The following is a 19,751-nucleotide window of genomic DNA, read 5'->3' on the forward strand; positions in this document are numbered from 1 at the left end:
CAATGCAATAGAAGTCACCACATAAAGGTATAACTATGATCATATATATAGATATAAATGAATGAATAATTCCTACCTGCGCCATTATTGGAGGTAATGTTTAAAAATGTTTAAAAATAGATACATTAATAAACAAATAAATAAATAAAAACTTTTTTTTTTTTAGAGGAGTTTTCTGTCATTCATGACCACGTGACTCGTGGATTTTTTTTATTGAAGAGGAGGGGGCGCGTGCACGCGCTCTTTTTTCCCCCTATGAGTAGTGCAGCGCGCGCGCGTCAGAAGTCAACAGCTGCACAGAGTGAGGAGGAAAGCAAGGGGAGCAAATATGATTCACATTCAAACAATTGATTAGGTGAGCCGTCCAACAGCACACACACACGCGCGCGCGCGCGTATACGCACGAGGAAGGGAGGGAGGGGGAGAGAGAGAGAGAGAGCGCTGCGTGAAATGAAGAAGCTCTCCGACACAAACAGCAGCAGCCCCAAAAAAAAAAAAAAAAAAAGAAAGAAAGAAAGCAGCGTGGCGGCTCACTTCTTCCTTCTCTGGCTTGTTGTATATCTCTATAGTTAATAGTAATCCGGAAACTCTGCCTTGGTAGGTATTGTTTGGTGAGTTTCTACAGTTTCCTCGCAGTCGAATACAACAGAAAGAGAACAAGAAGAAAACAAAGTTAAAGTAGTTTGTTTTTCTAACTTTCTTCTAACAGAAACAATAAAAAAAACGACTTAACGCGACGGGTTCATGAATTATGTCGGTGACCTTAGAAGGTTTGTTGTTGTTTTAAAATGTTTCCGTCGTCGTCGTTTTGGTCGTGATTGTTTGAACTGAATTCTTCCTTTTTTTTCTCTCTCAATGTTTTCGGTTTATTGACGTTAAAACGTTAAACCTGTAGAGGTGTATAAGGAGCCAATGAGCTCCTCGTGCTCGGATAATAATGCACATATAGAAGCGTAATAGTGGCTCTGATTAAATGCAACGTTTGTTTGTGTCTCAGCTGTTAAAAAGTTAACTGCATCATCCACCCCCCCCCCCCCCCCACCCCCCATGAAGGTTCAGGGTCCCTCTTTGACCACATCTGGGCTCTTTGGATTAACAAGGTGACTACTTAACAAAAAAAAGCAGAAGAAACTAACAAAAAGCTCAATTTCCTGCTTGTTATCGAAAGTCTAAGCAGAGGTCAATTAATTAAAGGTGCAGTCATATTTATAACTTTATCAACTATGTTGATTTGATTGATCTTTTATCAAGTTTTAATAAATAGTTGTCTATTTGTTATGTTAAAAGGGTTTAATTGTGGCAGCAAATTTGGGTTTTACTCTTTAGATTTGCTTTTGTTTTATTTCTGGGAGGTTTTAGGCAAATTAAATATAGTCGAATACAAATTTAGATTCAAGCCCTATTTTAAAATATGCAGAAACAACCATGTTTATGTTTGGTTTTCTATTCTAAATATGTCTCATCTTTATAAAAGGCAAATAAAATGTATAAATAGGCAAATAAAAAACTGACTTGCTATAGGAGGAGTGGTCAGATCAGGAAAAGGCCTGAAGGTTATTTAGTCTTTTATGCTTGTTTTAGAAACAATGCAGCCTTTTTTTTTTCTTCTTTTTTTCCCAGAAACACTTTTAAAAGTAATTATGACTAAAGAATATCGACAATACTATTATGGATTTAGGCTTTAGAAATAGAATTTTTCATAACCGAACCAAAGTAGAACATAACTTTACGTATACAGTATAAACACTGCAAAAAATGATCTAGAAATAAGTCAAAATGTCTTAATTTGAGTAGGTAAATAAGGTGATTTGCCAATGGAATGAGGATTTTTACTTTTAAAATAAGGTAATTAGACAATATACACTTTAAATAAGACGACAAAATAGTTTTTTTGTTATTTTAAATGCACATTGTTTCACTTACCTCCAAAATTCAAGAAAAAATTCACTTATTAAAAAAAAAAAAGACTTATGTAGGTTTGAATTTTTTTTTTCCAATGAAGCAGTCTGTTTTTTTTTTTTGATGTCAGTAGATGTCCTCTGCACTCCTTTTGAACTTCGCAGTCGTAGGTCAAGTTTTATATGTGAAATTCAGCTTCTTATTCATCGTCGCCGTAAAAAAAAAACTACAAAATCTTTGTATTCATTAGAGGTAAGAGTTGAACCCTTTTCTGATGCATTCTTCTTGTTTGCTTCTCTTTCTTACATGTTTTCTTACCAACATGTAAGAAAAAGAGGTTGAAATTATTTAAAATCGTACTTTCTCTCCATCGTTATCCTAGGAGTCTGTAACTTAAACGTTTATTTAAAGACGCATCAAGTTATTGTAGTATTTGATAGTTTTTGGGGGCGTTTTGTAAAATATTTTATTGATTCAGTTTCAGCAATGATCAGCTGATTGAAGCAATGATAGATCCTCATCTATTAGCAGAGTTTTGTTTTGTTTTTTGGCCTTTTTATTAACATTTAGACATTTTCTGATGAAAATAAAACAATTAGCCTTCTTCTATAAATGAATAAGCTGATGATAAATATGCATTTTAAGACTTCTCCTTTGTAGATGAGTAGTATTACTGGCAGGAAAAGGCAAATAGGTGAAACGTGGTTTGAAATTGGGACAAGCGCCTCCTAGGGGGCATCCAGTGTAACAGCAGGAGAGAAGGGTTTTTCTAAAATGTATTAATAGAACTTCTGTTACAAAGTAAATTAGATTAAGATTTAGTTGAGATGTTATTATTATTTTTTGATAAATTTGCAGCAGTTGACTTTTCCCTGTTCAGCTACAACCTTTTTTAATCTTATTCTTGCATTAATGTGCTCCCATGCTGTGTATAAACATTAATTCTTCCAGCTTATATGATGCATAATGCAGTTTAAAAATAGCTAAAGATGGTTTGTCTTATAATAGGTATGCCCGCTGTTTTGGCATATAGAAACAAAGTTTTAATCAGTGGTCTGTATTGAGAGGAAATGAGTTGTCTGTGTAGCTGATTGCTTAAAACAGATGTGTTTCCTGTTTCAGTATTAGATGGTTCTCTTAAGTATTTAAAGCTGATTATAGGCCAGTTCTGTGTAACCATTTACCAAAACCTTTTCTGATTTTCTGAGTTTTATTGATGTTATTTTTAGGTTCCTCTTTTGGATAGTGTGCTCAAACCCCAGAGGAAAATGCCAACTCACTCCTTATTGCCGTTTGTGGACAGCCCGGACGGCCTTCTCCAGGACATCCTGATTAGCAACAACGCAGGAATCCCAGGACCTGGCTGCAGCATGACGCCTCAGAACAGTTGTGCTCTGAAGGTCGTCGTAGAGACTGAGCGCCTGCAGCTTTCCTGCATGTTCTGCGACCAAATTTTTAGCAGTCAGGATGAGTTGGGCCCACACGTGCTGGCGCAACACCCCACTACATTCTCGGAGCCCACCGTGCTGCGGGTCGACGCAGAGTTCAGGATCCCCGGCGGACAACCCCGGCCCGAACCCGGCGCCCTCCCCGCACAGAAGGAGGAGGCGCCCAGCTGCATCGTTTGCGGTCAGATCGCACAAGACGCCGGAGAGCTGGAGGCGCACATGAGGAAACACAAGGACTACTTTACGTACTGCTGCAGCGTCTGCGGACGGCGATTCAGGGAATCCTGGTTCCTGAAGAACCACATGAAGATGCACGTGAGACCGGGGCCGAAGAGCAAGGCCGTCCTGGACCAGGAGGCCCCTTTCACCATCAACGACGTCACACAAGCGCCGCCCCCGGAGCCCGTCGTGTCTGTTTACAAAATGTGCATGGTGTGCGGGTTCTTCTTCCCCGACCATGACAGTTTGGCAGAACACAGTAAGAATCACAACCGAGAGGCGGAGCTGGGGAAAGATGAAGTCATGGAGAAGATTGAAGGTGCTACAGACCCTTTAGCTAAACAGGAAGCGTTTTTAGGCAGCCTCAAGCTTTGGCCTGCCTCCACACATAAAGGTTTAAACGACACAAGATCATCCAAGTGGATTCCCCAGCTGGATCCCTTTACTACATATCAAGCATGGCAGCTCGCCACAAAGGGCAAGATAGCCGTCGGTCCAAATAATACTAAAGAGATCGGCCAGGAGCTCAGCACGGACAATGAAGACTGCTGCTCTGACAAGGAGGAGATGAGCGTTTCATGGTCAGAAGGTCAGGGAGAGAAAGCTGCCAAAGATGCGCTGGCGAGAGAGCTGCGGTCTCAGCAGCAGACCGTTCCGGAAGCCTCAAACCCGCCGCGGAGGTCGCTCATGCAGAATCACAAAGACAGAGAGAAGCCGACCACCTGTGAGGAATGCAAGAAGACCTTCAGGACCTATCACCAGCTGGTGCTTCACTCCAGGATCCACAAGCGTGAGAGAGGCGGCGAAGAGAGCCCGACGCCGAGAGCGCCCCAACAGGAGCCGGCGGAGGAGCCGCACGAGGAGGAAAACTTGATTACAGGTAAATCTGGAGCTGCTGCTGACAGGACGGGGAATTACATGCAAGTTCTCACGGTCGTTTTCATGATTTCACTGTGTTTATTTTATTTTTTCAGAAGACGGCGTGGAGCGATCCAAATTCAGATCCAAAGAGTGCAACTACTGCGGCAAATCTTTCCGATCCAGTTATTACCTCACAGTCCACATGAGGACTCACACAGGTAGAACCTGCTCCAAATGATAGAGACGGGATAATGAGGCATCTTGAAGCGTTTTGAAACTTTTCCAAACTGTATTGATGCTGCATTGATTCTGTCTCACAGAATACTGACACCTGCTGGACCTTTAAAGTCGTAGGGAAATCATATTTAAAATGTCAAATCATTCTGGCTTAAACATGAATATAAATGTACTCTTTATCAGAGTTTTTTTTTTTTTACTGTCCCAAAATTTAGAAACTTTTTATTTAAAAAAGGAATCAGTGTTTTTTTTTCTTATCATAATGCAGGCCACTTAGTTATACCTCAGCTTGTACACCTACATTCGGCCAATCGTATATCAGCGGTTGTCTGTCAATCAAATTATTTCGGTCATAGCATCTTGATTCATATAAGAATCCTTTCCTTTCCCATTGAGTTGCGTCCCAGTGTTCACGGGGATGGACGTCTGTGTCTTCGGCAGGCGTAGAGCTAACAGAACTGGCAGCGTTGCGAGGCAAGGGCTCAAACATGTACGGCTGGAAGCCTTCTACACCAAACCAAGCTTCTGCCGCACTGGCGTCCTCTTCCACAACATCTTCGTCCCCGCTTTCCTCCTCTAAATAAAAAATGGATGACGGAGGAGACTCATCCACGACCTCCGACACTAAACTCTCCTCCTCTTGCATGTTTCCACTGTCCATAGCGTTCCTTGACAGCGTCGTTTCTAAGTCACCAATTTAGTGCTACTTGGTCCCAATGGAATTTCCCATTGGGAACCTGCTAGCACTAAGTTGCTAACTGGTTAGCAAGATGCTTCCGACAAACCGGCCACAACCAAACTTGCTTGTGAACCTTCCGCCACAACAAACCCTCCCCCTTCAGGGGTTGACGTTAAGGATTTTTCACATTTCATTTGCCCAGAAACAATTTTTACTTGCTCAGTATAATGTTTGATAAATATAGTTCCTAATATTCATTTCTATATATATATCAATGAAACATGTTTGTTTTTTAAATGTTTTTTTTGTAATTCAGTAAGTTTCCAGGTTCCTGGTGTGTATCTGGATGCGTCAGATAATGAACTCAGGCCTACATTGCCGTGTTAACATGCTTTTCAATCCTTCCTGAACATTCTTTTCAATATAAACTTTGCTTTAAACTGTTGTATGGTTGGAAAAATATAAATTGGAATGTTAAAAATCTAAAAAAAAAAACTTGACAGGTTAAAAATTTACACTACTACTACTCACCAATTTAACAGGTTTAGATCTATAACATTTAAATGCACCACTTCAAAGTCTAAGAGAAATTTTATGAACATTTTTTAATGTATGACCTGCATCACTGTACAGAAGACTGCCATATGCAGAATTCTCTCCCCAAGGAGAGAAAAATCACGCCATCTAGCGGAAAATCACGCAGCTTTTTCAAATCACGCCAGAATGTGTACTAAACAACAAAAATGGCGCCGGCAACGCCTGTGGTTCATTTTAAAGTAATTTTGAGTGATAAAAATGTTTTGCCCGGCGGGCAAATGCAATGAAATTTGTACTTTCCCCCGGGCGATGGTTAACATCAAGCCCCGCCCTTGATAAACGACCAATCACATTCACTTTATTCACTCGTGTAAAGTCGTGCACCACTCGGGAGAATTTGGAAATGCAAACGGTTGGAACAGCCGTTTCCCTAGGACATTAAACACACCGCAGGCAGTTTATTTGACAGACTAAACTGAACTGATTTGATGACCTAGTACAATGATATGATTTAAGTTATTGTCAGTTATATTGTATTACTTCATATCTATTTAAATTAAAAATATCTTTGATATCTTCTGGTGCAGTTGATAAATAATGTAAACATATAATGTGAAAATTTAGGGGAAAATGTGAATGAGGATGCTAGTGGATTAGGCTTTTCAATCATATTTTTAAAACAATAAGTACAGAAAGAAACGTAAATAAACTAAGAGTCAATTTGAAGTTAGCTTTAATTCAGATAAGTTGACTGAGAACTGAGAGGAAAAGGAAAACACAACGAGAAAATTAAAATAAAAACGTAACGGCTGAAGCGTTCCTATTCCTTGTAGGCTGCTACAAGATTCTTGATCGTTTTAATGATAAACTGCAAAAGATGAGAAATTTTTTTAAAGCAGATGCATCATGTTGACAGATAAGTTTTTTAAACACAGTTTGTTTAGTCAGTCAGTTAGAAACAGCTCTTGTATCGCATGCACTGACGCACCGGTGTTGCTGAACGCATCACTAGAAAATGATTTAATGTTACAACCTGAAACATTAAAAAAATAATTATTAGGGTGACATTTAAAAGACTGACTAAAATGATTTTCAATAAATAAAAATATAAAGAGTATGGCAGGCCTTTTGCTCTCTACCAGGCATGCAGACAGTTTTTAGCCATTCCTCTCTGTATGGAGAGAAATTTGTTCCAATATTATTGAAAGTAAAGGATAGAAGATTGTTAAAGAAAATATGTTAAGAAACTGCTATGAAACATGAATCTAAAAAATTTCTTAATCAAAAAAGGTTTTTAAAGTAATTTATTATAATTTATGTATTTTTTATTATTGTTTTTTTTTTTTAAGATATTGTTTCAGAATCCTTTTTTTCTTCAAAGTTTTGTGGCTGATGCTGAGACAAGGTGCACACTTTTCAAATCCTGTTTTATAGATTTCTCCCTTTACACCTCTGGGTAGTCTGTGCACGGGCCAATAGAAACGCTGCTGATGGCGTCCACCCTAAGCAGACTTATTTCTATTGGTCTGTGCACAGACGACTCAGAAGTGTAGGAGAAGAAACCTGTAAAATGGGATTTGAAAAGGAAAACAAGACAAATAAAAATAAAATCAGCAAAAAATAAATGCAAAAAAAGAGAAAAATCTGAAAATCATTGAAAAAAAAAAAAAAAAAAAAAAATATATATATATATATATATATATATATATATATATATATATATATATATATATATAAATGAAAAAAAAATTGTTTATTTAATTTAAAAAATTTGAAAAATATAGAAACAAAAAAAGATTTTGTAGATAAAATCTTAAAGTCTAACAAATAATATTGAACTTTACACACAAATTGCTCTCAAAATTAGTTTTTGATTAAAAAGTTTTTGAAACGTTGCTTCAGTTTTCCTTATTTTAAATATCTTCTTAACTTTCAATAATATTTGAACAAATTTTCTCTCCATGCATTTTAGCTTAAACTCAGTCAGAACGGATGAGCAGCATGTATAAACTGTCATTTGCTGTCTCTCTTATATTTCTTCTAGCCAGCGGCTCTAATTAAGTCTTCCTTTTATCAATAGCTGTTTGCTCAGGATGGCCAGATTTATAAAGTGCACAACAAATCATCGTCCTCCTTGATAGTTTTTTACCAATCTGAGTTGTGTGTCTCTGGTAGGTTTACCATTGTAGTGTTTTCCTTCCACATTTAGTTAGAGCAGGGTTCCTGCGGGTCCTTGAATTGAATTCTTCAAAATAAAACTAAGGCCTTAATTGGTATTAAAATGTCTTAAATCAGTCTTTCGTAGGTATTAATTTTTAAAACATCATAAATAGGATTATTTTTATTACAATTTCTTTATGTAATCTAAATAAAACGTTAAAATTGACAAATTTTTTTTTATTATAAAAAAAAAAAAGGCTCGCCATTATTGGTTCCGTCGGATAGCGGAACCAATAAAAGCGTTGTTGCGGCACAAGTACACAGATTGAAAAGCGGCAACGGTTAGCTTGATTAGCTAGCTTGTGTCTGAATGAATTCAATAATCAGTTAAAAACTGCTTGTTGTTTGGTATTTAACATTTTTTTTTATCTAAAATGTATCAATGGGACTTGGAGGAGTTTGATTGGGTAGAGTCTAACCTGCTAGCCAAAGAGTTAAATATGAGCAAGTGAAAATGTAACCATAATTGGCTCCAGCTAAGAGTTTTCTCCATGGCTAAAACCAGGGAACATACATGAGGCTCAGTGGATTTATGCAAGAATAAATTCAAGCTCAGAACGATGGGAATTAAGGCAGTGGAGTCGCACATGCGAAGCACGAAACACAAAGCGTCAAAATGGAGAGAAACAGCCGGTATTTCTCAGTTTAGTTCCACCCTTGTCTCTGCAACGCCTCCACTTATCACCAAATCAAACATACTAAGAAAACCATACAAAGAAAAATAGCTGCAAAAAAGACTTAGCACTGGTTATGTTGGGGCTTTAAAACTGATTTGTTTTGTTCCCTGCTAAAACAAAGTTTATGAATTCTGTTAAATAACTGTTAAAATCTATCTGTCATTTGTGTGTTTTTAGCTTTCTTCCTGTATGGGAAGCTTTTCAACATTTGAAACATTAGTGCAGTGGTTTATGTTAAAATAAACCTTTGGGTTAAGTTGTAGCAAGCAGGTTTTTCTTGTGTTTCTTGTGAATTTGGGACTTAAATTTTTACTTCAAGTGGCATTAAAAAGTCTGAAAAAGTCTTGAATTTAACTCGCCTTATGCTGTAGGAACCCTGTAGGGCCCTGTCACACTTTGCCGATTTAGCCAGCGTATGCCTGACCTTCCAGAATCTCCTAAAATGCTGAACTTTCTATGTATTTTTTTCAATTTTGGGCGTATACATAGAGCATTCACAATGAGTCCAGGATGACGCACGGCAGTGTGATGCACATGAAATTATTCTTGTGCATCAGTTAATGAGCACCATGAAGCATCAGTTAAAGGAATAGTACACCCAAAACATGATTAGCCTTCATTTTCTACTCACCCCCATGCTGAACAACACTCTGGAGTACTTTTTTGATATCTCAAATGCATCTGGAGATCGCGCACTTTCATCTGGTTTGGTCTGCCGGCTTCCGTAGCGTCGTGAACGCGCAGGTGCGCGCTTTCAGGAAATCCTATACACTACTGTTTATGCTCTAAAAACATTCTAAATGACTTCGTTTCGAGTAAATTCTGGACACTACCCACTCAGGACACTTGGAATACATTGGACGAGCAGTATGGAGGAATATTGACACGTTTTTTGTGGACTTTTATGGACCTTTCTGCCTCGGGCGCCATAGACCTCCATTATTTGAATGTCAGCAGACAGCAAGAAGCCTCCCAGATCTCCAGATGCATTTGAGATATCAAAAAAGTACTCCAGAGTGTTGTTCAGTATGGGGGTGAGTAGAAAATGAAGGCTAATCATGTTTTGGGTGTACTATTCCTTTAAAGCTGCTCCCCTCAGGCGCATTGTTGCTCCTGACATTCCTCTTAAAGTTTTTTGGGTTCAAACCATGTTTCTAATTTTTTTGTTCCCTTGCAACAATAATGGAACAAAATTAACTCATTGGAATTTTTTTTTCGATTAGTGGAGTAAACTGAATAAGTTTGATGATATAAATTTGTTTGTAAGGCATCATTTTTACAGTTCAATTCCATTAAAACGGCTTCATTTCTTTGTTTTCCAGGTGAGAAACCCTATAAATGTGCCTATTGCGACTATGCTGCTGCTCAGAAGACTTCGCTGAAATATCACTATGATCGCCGCCACAAAGACAAACCCTACGTTGAAATAACCAGCAGAGATGCGTCGTCACTACCTCCTCTTGATGGTGACGCCGTCCCAAGCAGACCTAAACTCTGGGAAGCAAAGAGAAAAACTGAAGATAGGTTTGAAGATTTGGACGACAAACCAGACAAACCTGTAGAAGTGAAAACGGAGCCGATGGAGGCGCAGCTCGACCTTCCGGTGGCGGTTAACCTAAAGAAGGAGGAGGAGAAGTCTGAGGCCCCGTTAAATTTATCCTTGAAGGTGTCCATCTCTATAGCTGCAGAAACCAGATATCCATCGACTCCAAATGCGTGTTCGTTCTGTGCTTACAAAACCCTTTACCCCGAGGTTCTGATAATGCACAAAAGGTTGGTGCATAAAGACAAATTAGAAAATGCCAAGAAGATTAATTACGGAGCCACCGGGAAGCCAAGGCGTTACACGGGGTGCCCGCCTGCCCTGGATGGGAAAGACGTCGCTCCGCTGCAGACGACCGACAGACGTCACCCTCGCCGAACCAAATCCCCGCTCCCGCAGCCCCCCAAACCTCAAGAGGGTCTTCCTGCTAACCAGAAGCGCTCGCCCGTCCCCGCAGCAGGTCAGGACGGCACCCAGGGCGCAGCGTCGCAGCATTCCAGACAAAACGCAGAACCTCAACCCAGCCAGGAATCGTCACGATTCACGGAGGTCATGAGGAAAACCAACGCAGGCAGAGGGGCGGCGGGCGAGAGGAGCTACCCGGTGAGGAATGCCAACATCTGGAACTCGGACGCCGCTCGTCTCTGCCTGTCCAGCAGATTCGGAAGCCTCCCTCAAATGGATTATGCCGACACTTCGGGCAAGAGAATGAAGTTTTCCATGCCAACAAACAGAGAGGTCGAGGGTGGCGAGAAAACGTCTTTCCGAGCGCCGCCAGCAGAGGGAGCCAACAGACTGCTAATCCAGGGAAGAAACGTCAAAGCTGTAACTCAGGGGCCGGGGCCGTCCTCCGCTTCCGAGGCTCTGTGTCCAATAAAAACCACGCCTGCTCCTCTGGGGGGAAGCTTGGAGTCGGACTGGAACATGATGAACTTTCTGCACTACACACCAAGCGAGCTGGCGTCGCTCTACCACAGCGCACCAGCCAACCCCAGCCATGGAGGCGTGGCCAACCCAAGAGCTGGTAAGAGTTAGGCTTTTAAATAATATTTATTACTGTTTTAGAGACAAAAAAATGACCAAAATGTTCTATTTTTTTTAAAACCATTCCGCCGCTATTAAAACATTTTACAAAATAAACTCATCAGTTTCAATTATATCATAATTAAAACTGATTTTTTTTTTAAAAATCTATAGAATAGAAAATGCCTTTTTTGTCCCACGATGAGGAAGCAAAAAGATTATAGAAAAAATGTGTCACACAAATATGCACCATAGAAAAGTGTATAAGAATAACATAATAATGAAGAGTTAAACGATAATAAAATACTGTACATTAAAGTGGTTTAACAATATAAAACTGTAAACTTGGAGAATAAATAACCAATATACAGCTATGGACATTTTTACAGTAATGGATATTCGAAAATGAAAAATACAAGATGACAGCAGCAGTTATTTAACTGACTAAGGTAGAAACTGTGCAAAAAATCAGCATGAATGGAACAACTGATTGAGGTTGTTGGGAAGCGTAGTGGTTCTAGAGCGGAGGTCTTCAACAGGGGATCCGCGACCCCTTCGGGGTCCACGGAGGTACTGCATGTGGGTCGCGAAAGTTTTGGTTGATTACTTTTTTATATATCCCCCCCTGCAACTTTTTTCAATAAATGAAATGAAATGTCTTTAAATACACATTAACATGAATAAAGACAGACAATAAAGTCTTTCAGTCATCAATGCACACATTCAGTGACACAGCTCTTTCAAGCTGGACACCATTTCATTCTCAACACCTGTCCCATCAAGCAGGAATCAGAATCAGAAATACTTTAATAATACAATATATATAATTAGGGGGTCCCCGCTCCATCTCGCCTTCAGTTTGGGGGTCCTTGGCCTGGAAAATGTTGAAGACCCCTGTTCTAGAGTCTTCCATCTGCTGGGAGGAAGGATCTGTGATAACGCTCCCTGGTGCATTTAAGGTGCAGCAGCCTGTCACTGAAGGAGCTCTCCAGTTCAGCACCAGCTTCATGCACGGGGTGGGAGACATTATCCAACAGAGATGATAATTTATTTAGGATCCTTTTGTTTCCCACCTCCTGCACTCCAGAGGGCATCCAATCACAGAGCTGGCCTTCCTGTTTTCCTGCTCCTGTTCTCTCAGCTACAGATTCAGAGTCATAGAAGGTCTTTAGGAGCGCCCCTTGGACTCCTAAAGACCTCAGTCTCCTCATCAGTAAGAGTCTGCTCTGAATTTTCTTATACAGAGCCTCTGTTCTGAGTCCAGTCGAGTTTGTTATTCAGATGAACGTTTAGGTATGACAGTGGCGTCGAATGTAAGAGTTTGCCCTGAAATCGAAGGATTGACGGTTCAGGCCATTCACCATTATAGGAGTCCACTGTCTCAATGTCCATTCCCTGGATGTTCAGTGGTGTCAGTGGGATCTGCTTCTGCGAAAGTCCACCACAAGCTTTGGTTTTCCCTGCATTAATCAGGAGCATTAATCAGGAGGTGGTTCTGCTGGCACCAGGCCACAAAGTTCTGGGTCCACTGCCTGTACTCTGAGTCGCCCCCACCTGCGATGATGGGAACTATTGCAGAATCATCAGAGAACTTCTGGAGGTGGCAGCTAGAGGAGTTTTCGGACCCCCGTACTGCAGACCAACTTATCTGAGGCACAGCCCTTTGCCCCTACATACTGTGGACAGCCAGTGAGGTAGTCCAGGGTGCTGGTTCACTCCTGACAGCTCCAGATTGTGTTGAAAGCACTGCAGAAATCAAAGAACATGATCCTCACAGCGCTTACAGGTCCATGGGAACAATCAGGCAAAGTCTGTTCCATCAAATATCCTCATTAGGCATTTTTAGGAGTATGTCTTCAGTACAGGGGCTAGGACTAGTTCTAAAGGGGGCCCTGGCCCCGTTGGCTCCCGTCTAGAACTGCCCATGCTTTGTTTAGCGAATTCCTCTGTAGCTGCAAATGTTGGTTCACTTCTTTAAAATGAAGCAGAAAGAGCAGTGAGAAACTGTAAAGAGGAACGTTAGAAATAACTGATCTAAAAACTGCTTCAACAGACTTTTACATTAACTACAAGTAGGTAGAAGTGCTTTTTCATTTATTCAATAAAAAAGGAGGGCCATGTTTTACAGAAAATACTCAAAAATATGAAAAAAATACAGTTACATTTAGGATTTAGCAGTGGAAGAAAAAGTTATAAACTCTGCTGTAGCATTTATACTGAGGATCAGCCCACCGTTAGAGTATCTTTTTTTTCCTCTGGGACTTTAACACATTAAATATTAATCAATTAGAAACATTTTAACGCATTTATAAACACAACCATTCACGCACACACTTTTAAGGAGAATTTAGAGAAGCCAATTAACCTAACAGTCATGTTTTTGGACTGTGGGAGGAAGCCGGAGTACCCGGAGAGAACCTGCTCATGCATTGGGAGAACATCCAAACTTTACGAAGAAAGGCTCTGGGAATCAAACCCGGAACCTTATTACTGCAAGGCAACAGTGCTACCCACTGCATCACAGTGCAGCCCGTCCACAGGAGATATTACAGCTTAAAAATCCTGACTTGGTGTGAATAATTCATCGTTATCCCCGCATCGTGGTCACCGTAATAGATGCTATCTGAATAGTGCTAGCAGTTAGGAAGGAGCTAGAACCAGGAACATGGATGTTATAGTCGCTGCCTCAGTGGTAAATGTTTTAATGGCTGCAAATTGAATAGCAATTGTTCAGCACCTAAAGACAGAGGTGAACTGTCATAGTTCTGTCAGTATTAAAGTAGTAGCCATTAAGAATTTACCCACTTTCCTTGATGGGTCCTTGTCTGGTCCCCTAAAATTCCTTTTTTTAAACATCAATCTTTGTACTATAATATTCTGTCAGGATTTGCTGACATTAAGATCTAAAGAGAAGCGCCATCTCCTGGTCAGACTTTGTAATTCAGTCAAACATATGCACACCCAGGAGAAGGCCAGTGGCTGAAAGTTGGAGGGGATTTCTCTGGGGGTCGCAGGGGAGTAGGCAGCCGTTTGACTGGGAAGGGCCATTTTGAACGGCTGCTACTGTAGAAATGAATCTTCTGATTACAAGCGGTATATTTTTCTTTATTACAATATATTTTGGGAGATTCCCAAAATATATTTGGGGGATTCCCTCCCTGACACCTTGAGGGCGCCTCAGTCCACTGAGTGTTTTAAAAAAGGCCTTAAAACATTTTTTCTAGCAAAACTTTTGGTCCCCCTTAGATGTTTCTTTTTTCTCTTTTAAAACAGCTTTTATTATTTTATTTTATATTTTTTATTTCATTTTATATATTTTATTTTATTTCTATGTATTTCTTTTTTAATGCTTTTTTTTAAATGCTTTTTTTTGTAGCACTTTGAGGCCTTTTGGTGAAAAGTGCAGTATAAATTAAATGAATTATAATTTTTTTTAAAACCATATTTAGTGGAAGGATTTGTGCTAAACAATAGCAGCCATTCAAAACGGCCCTTCCCATTCGAACGCAATGGCAGCCTGATTCCCTGCAGCTCCCGACAAAATCCCCTCTAACTTCCAGCCACTGGAGTGACCCTCTCTTGCATATTTTTCTTACTCTGACTCCACTTTTTCACTACAGGGTCTGATCAGGAGATGACGCTTCTCTTTAGATCTTAAAGTCCATAAATCATGACAGAAAGAATATTTTAGTACAAAGATTAATTTTTAAAAAAGGAATTGTAGGGGACCAGCCAAGGGCCCATCAAGGAAAGTGGGGAAATTTTAAATGGCTACTACTGTAATTTAAAATCCAGGGACTGTTCGTACATTTATAGTAGAAATTTCATAAAATCTTTTAATAGGAATCTCCTAATCCGATATTATTATCGGCATCTAAAATTTCCGATGTTTTCATGCTAATAGAAACACTCTGCTTCTGTTAAATCTCTGTAACTCATTGGTTAATTTTACATATCTTTTATTTTTGACCTTTGTTCCCTGTTTTAGTGATATTCCTGTGTTTTCTAGCATGCTACAGTATAAAATAATAGGGATGCACGATATAATCGGCATTCCGTAAAAATTCAAAAAATATCCACTGGACTTGGCCCCCTATAATCGGCCCCCTATCGGTATCGGCCTTAAAACTGAATATTGGACATCGGCCACCCCACCGATATTTGACCAGCTTCTGAGTTTCTAAAGTCTAAAAAAAAATAATAATACTACTTCTTCTTCTTCCTCAAAAACTTCTTTTTTTACAGACTTAAAAACTTCTAAAGACGAGGGAAAAAATATTGATACATTAAAATATCACAATATCTTCATATGCTGATATATTGCCATTTAAAAACACCATATCAATCTCTTTTACTAATGAAATATTGCTATATGTCATCGTTATGCTACGAAATCCCCCGAAAATTCACAAAATTTTGCCATATTTTTATATGTTGATATATTGACGCAGTATCGATCTATTTTACTAACAAAATCTCACAAGAATTTGCAAAATATCACGAGAGTTTGTAACAAAACGATGAAATTTCACGAGATTTTGAAAGTAAAATAGATCGATACCGCGTTTTTAAAAATCAATTTGATATCAGCATATGAAAATATATTTGAGTATATTATTTTTCAAAGTGTCAGAAATGGATAACAAAACTGCTATTTTCAATGACTACTTATTTTTGTCCAGCTTTAACATCGGTATCGATATCGGTTATCGGCTACATGAGTTTTAAAATATCGGCATATCGGATATCGGCCAAAATCCTAATATCGTGCATCTCTATAAAATAAGTAATAAAAGCTGATATAACCCATGCTGATATCATATCGGGTTATTATCGGTATCAGCCATTTGTCAAAGCTGCAATATCGGTATCGTATCGGAGATGGAAAAAGTATCGGGACATCCCGAGTTTTTAACTGAAGCTAAATGATTTTTCCTTCTAACCAACCTGTTGAATAACCTAAATAATTGATTAAATACTAGAAATATTTGTTGTTTTGCTCACATGATCATTTGAGGAGAAAAGTGTTTTTTAATGGAAAAGTTGGTTTAAAGAACCTGTAATTAAATCTATTAAAAGTTTATAGCGTCACAGCACTACTTTCCTATTCAATCATAACAGAAATAGATCTTACGGTTAAACTGATATTTGTGCTTCAGGTTATCGTACCGTCAGAAGTAGGGTTGTCAAAAGTATCGACGCTCAAAAAAGTATCGATACTAAAACATTGTATCGTGATACGATACTCATTTTCAAAAGTATCGATACAGTTCTACCACCAGTGGCACCTAAAGTCATCTAGAATGCAGAATAGAGGGAAATGCACTTTCTGAACACTGTGATTGAATAATTCTGTTCAGTTTCATTTTTTTTGTAACGGGTGCAGCTGCTGAGAATTATTTTTCGTTCATTCTTATCTGTGCAAAGCATAGCCAAGGAAGGATACTTATTTATTTTTTTTGTATTTTATTAATGAAAATATTTGTGTTAAATTTTGGGGTCTTTGTTTTTATCTTTGTGGTATCAAAAAAGGTATCAAGTATTGAATATGAGTATCGGTATCGAGTTGAACATTTTAGTATCGTGACGCTAGTCAGAAGCTCATAGCGACCAGAGATGGCAAAAGTACTCACTTTCTGTACTTGAGTAAAAGTACAGATACTTGTGTTAAAAAATACTCTGTTACTTTTACTTGAGTAAAGAAGTTTAATTAGTACTTCCACTTTTACCAAAGTACAGGCTTGTAAATTTACTCAAAGTATAAAAGTAAAAGTAGAAACCACTTTTTTCATGCCGTTGTCTACATTTTAAATGGATGTCTGTCAATAGGACTAGATCTCCGTTGTGTTCATTTTCAATCATCTTGTCGTCCATGCTACTATGCTAACGCCACCGCCACCAAGCTGCAATGATTTGCCGCCAATGAATACCGCCGAATCTGTCGATTCATCTTGTAGTGGTGCGTCAAATGCAACGTAGATTCCCATCCAATTAGATTGAATTTGGTATTGATGACGTGAAAAATAATAACAGTAACTCCATTGAAATGATTCAAAACTAAAGTAACGAGCCAATTTTTTAAAATGTAAGGAGTAGAAAGTACAGATATTTGTGTAAAAATGTAAGGAGTAGAAGTAAAAAGTCGCCATAAAAATAAGTAGTAAAGTAAAGTAAAAATATCTGAAAAATCTACTTGAGTACAGTAACGAAGTATTTGTACTTTGTTACTTATTTCTGAAAGGCTGAGAGATGAGAGAGTTAATGTGAAATATTTGTGCCCAGGTCCCAGAACTCTGCTGTTCCAGCCCCTGCCAGGCCTGCCTAACCTGCAGAGGAGGGACCCCCCACCCTCATTCCCAAACCAGCGCTACGGGGCCACCGACAAGAGCTCCTAAAGCAAAGAGCAGACGGGTAACCCACTGGAAGAATGCCTGCAGAAACTTACATTATTTTTGGGGCTTCAGAGCCTTTTTTCTTTTTCGTCTTTCACTGGATTCAAATGTTTGACCCCCGATATCTTTCTTTTGATTTATTTTTATTTCTAGATGTGAACAGAGCTGCTACCTTATTTTGGAGAACTTTATGGAAAATATATTTAATTTCATCATTTAAAAAAAAAAGAGAGAGACTGTGCCTTTTTGTTGTCCTTTAATTTAATGTAGATTTATTAGATTTATTATGTTCTATGTCGGGTTGAGTATTTCATTATCGGTATTTTCTGATCCGCACAGATATTTTCTCCACTTGGTGTACACTGGGATATTGCCTTCAATTTTCCATCTCTAACTTAAGTCATTCTAGCCACACTAATGTTCACGTATGAGGCTGTTGATGTGAGAACAAAGATGGCTGCTCCTTTCACCTTCAGGCAGCAGACGCCATTACTGTGTGACTTCCAAAACGACGAGGAGGGAGACGTTCGATGGCCTCGGTCCATTAGTTTACAGGCAGGAAGCGTTTCCTCTGGACGCTCTACCTCACGCTGCTCTCTGTTATCTTGTTTCAAAGCTGTTTTCAGCTTTAATGTCCACTGAGCCTTTGTACCTGGACGAACGGAGTATTGCGGATGTCGTCGGACATCCACTTGTGTTCGGGTTGCGTTTTGAACAGAAAAGTCCTTTGAATTGGTTCATTTAATCATTAACTACTAGTGCCTCAGATCCGTCGGCTGCAGACTTGTTTTTGTTTCCACGGTAAAATGGCGCACGTTCGTTTTGGAGTTAGCCGACCGTAAGGCGTCTTTTCAAGCGACCTTTTATGTGCGCCATTCCTGGGAAAAAATCGACCCAGAAGAAGCCATTTTGATTAACGGTTGAATTAAATGTAAACTGTGAAGAGTCTCAGGTTGAGCCATTTACTCGATGTACTTTCGGTTCTGTTGCATTGAAATGCCTCCGATTGATGTGGAGTTTTTTTTCTATCTGGGTTGCATGTAAAGTAAATGTAAAAATGATACCATTGTTTTGAAATTTGTATGACATTTCAGTAATAAAAATGAGAGGCAAATAACTTGTCCGGGTTTTTTTTCTTTTGTTTAGCAGATTATTTTAATTATTTGAACTCAGCATTTATTCCTTCCATGTTTTTATCAACCAGTTGGTTTCTCTCTACGGAGTCACTTTTGTTCCATTTTTGTTTTTAGCAAAGAACACATTTTGTAAATGGAAATGAAAAATTTGTAGCTTTTCTCAAATTAAATTTTTTCACATTACTTTTCTCATTTAATTTTTTAAATTTCAACTTTTATTTTACTTGTATACATATTAAATTGTTTCACACTTCTGTTTTTTTTTAGATTAAGTTTTACAAACTGCATCCTTTTACAAACTGCGTCCTCTGAAGGCAAGATTCGAAGGCTGAATATAATTTCCGCGATCACGGAATCGCGGAATTCGCAAATTAACGCGGAATCTAGTGTAAAGGAATTTCTACATTTGACATGAAATTCTGTTTTTGTGTGGGAGAAGAACGTACGTCGGTGGGAAAATACACACTGGGGGACACAAATCTGGGTGACACAACCCCTCCCGCTCCGGTTTTATCGTTACATTATGGAAAATAATTAACTTTATCATAATGTATTAATATTTTGAGAAGGACCTGTATAAAAAGGTGGAATGTTTGTACTGTAATTTGAAAAAAAAAAAAAAAAATTGGTGTCCAATTTTGTAACTATTTGCAGAAACAAAAAAAAAGATTTCTGGTAATTTAATTGTTTCACCTTGAAAAACAAATTAAGAAATTATGTATTTTATGGAGGAAACGCAGTCTATTGTTTCAGAAGTTGCTTATTTTAAGCTAATATCCTATTTCTCTCTAAAGCATATTTAACGAGAAAAAATGTCTCTGCCATGTATGGAAAATTTGCTTTTAGTTTTTGTTTTATTAGTGTAACTTAAGACGTAGTA

General features: G+C 38.7%; 1 protein-coding gene across 6 annotated transcripts; it reads left to right on the top strand.

The window, feature by feature from the left end:
- The first annotated feature begins 257 nt into the window (after window positions 1–257).
- Window positions 258–18,849, top strand: znf217 (zinc finger protein 217). 6 transcript variants are annotated; one of them, XM_038276020.1, is made up of 6 exons: window positions 287–355; window positions 1,060–1,100; window positions 3,129–4,446; window positions 4,541–4,645; window positions 10,100–11,344; window positions 17,626–18,849. In XM_038276020.1, the coding sequence occupies exons 3-6, from the start codon at window positions 3,168–3,170 to the stop codon at window positions 17,736–17,738; spliced, it is 2,742 nt and encodes a 913-aa protein (XP_038131948.1). In that variant the 5' UTR covers window positions 287–355; window positions 1,060–1,100; window positions 3,129–3,167; the 3' UTR covers window positions 17,739–18,849. The 6 variants fall into 6 exon arrangements, with proteins under 6 accessions (XP_038131949.1, XP_038131948.1, XP_038131946.1 ...); XM_038276019.1 differs by lacking the exon at window positions 287–355 and adding an exon at window positions 474–597; XM_038276021.1 differs by lacking the exon at window positions 1,060–1,100 and having other exon boundaries at window positions 258–355.
- The last annotated feature ends 902 nt before the right edge of the window (window positions 18,850–19,751 follow it).

This window comes from Cyprinodon tularosa, unplaced genomic scaffold (genome assembly GCF_016077235.1).
Source record: "Cyprinodon tularosa strain WSP-4 unplaced genomic scaffold, ASM1607723v1 ctg99, whole genome shotgun sequence".
Classification (NCBI taxonomy): Eukaryota; Metazoa; Chordata; class Actinopteri; order Cyprinodontiformes; family Cyprinodontidae; genus Cyprinodon; species Cyprinodon tularosa.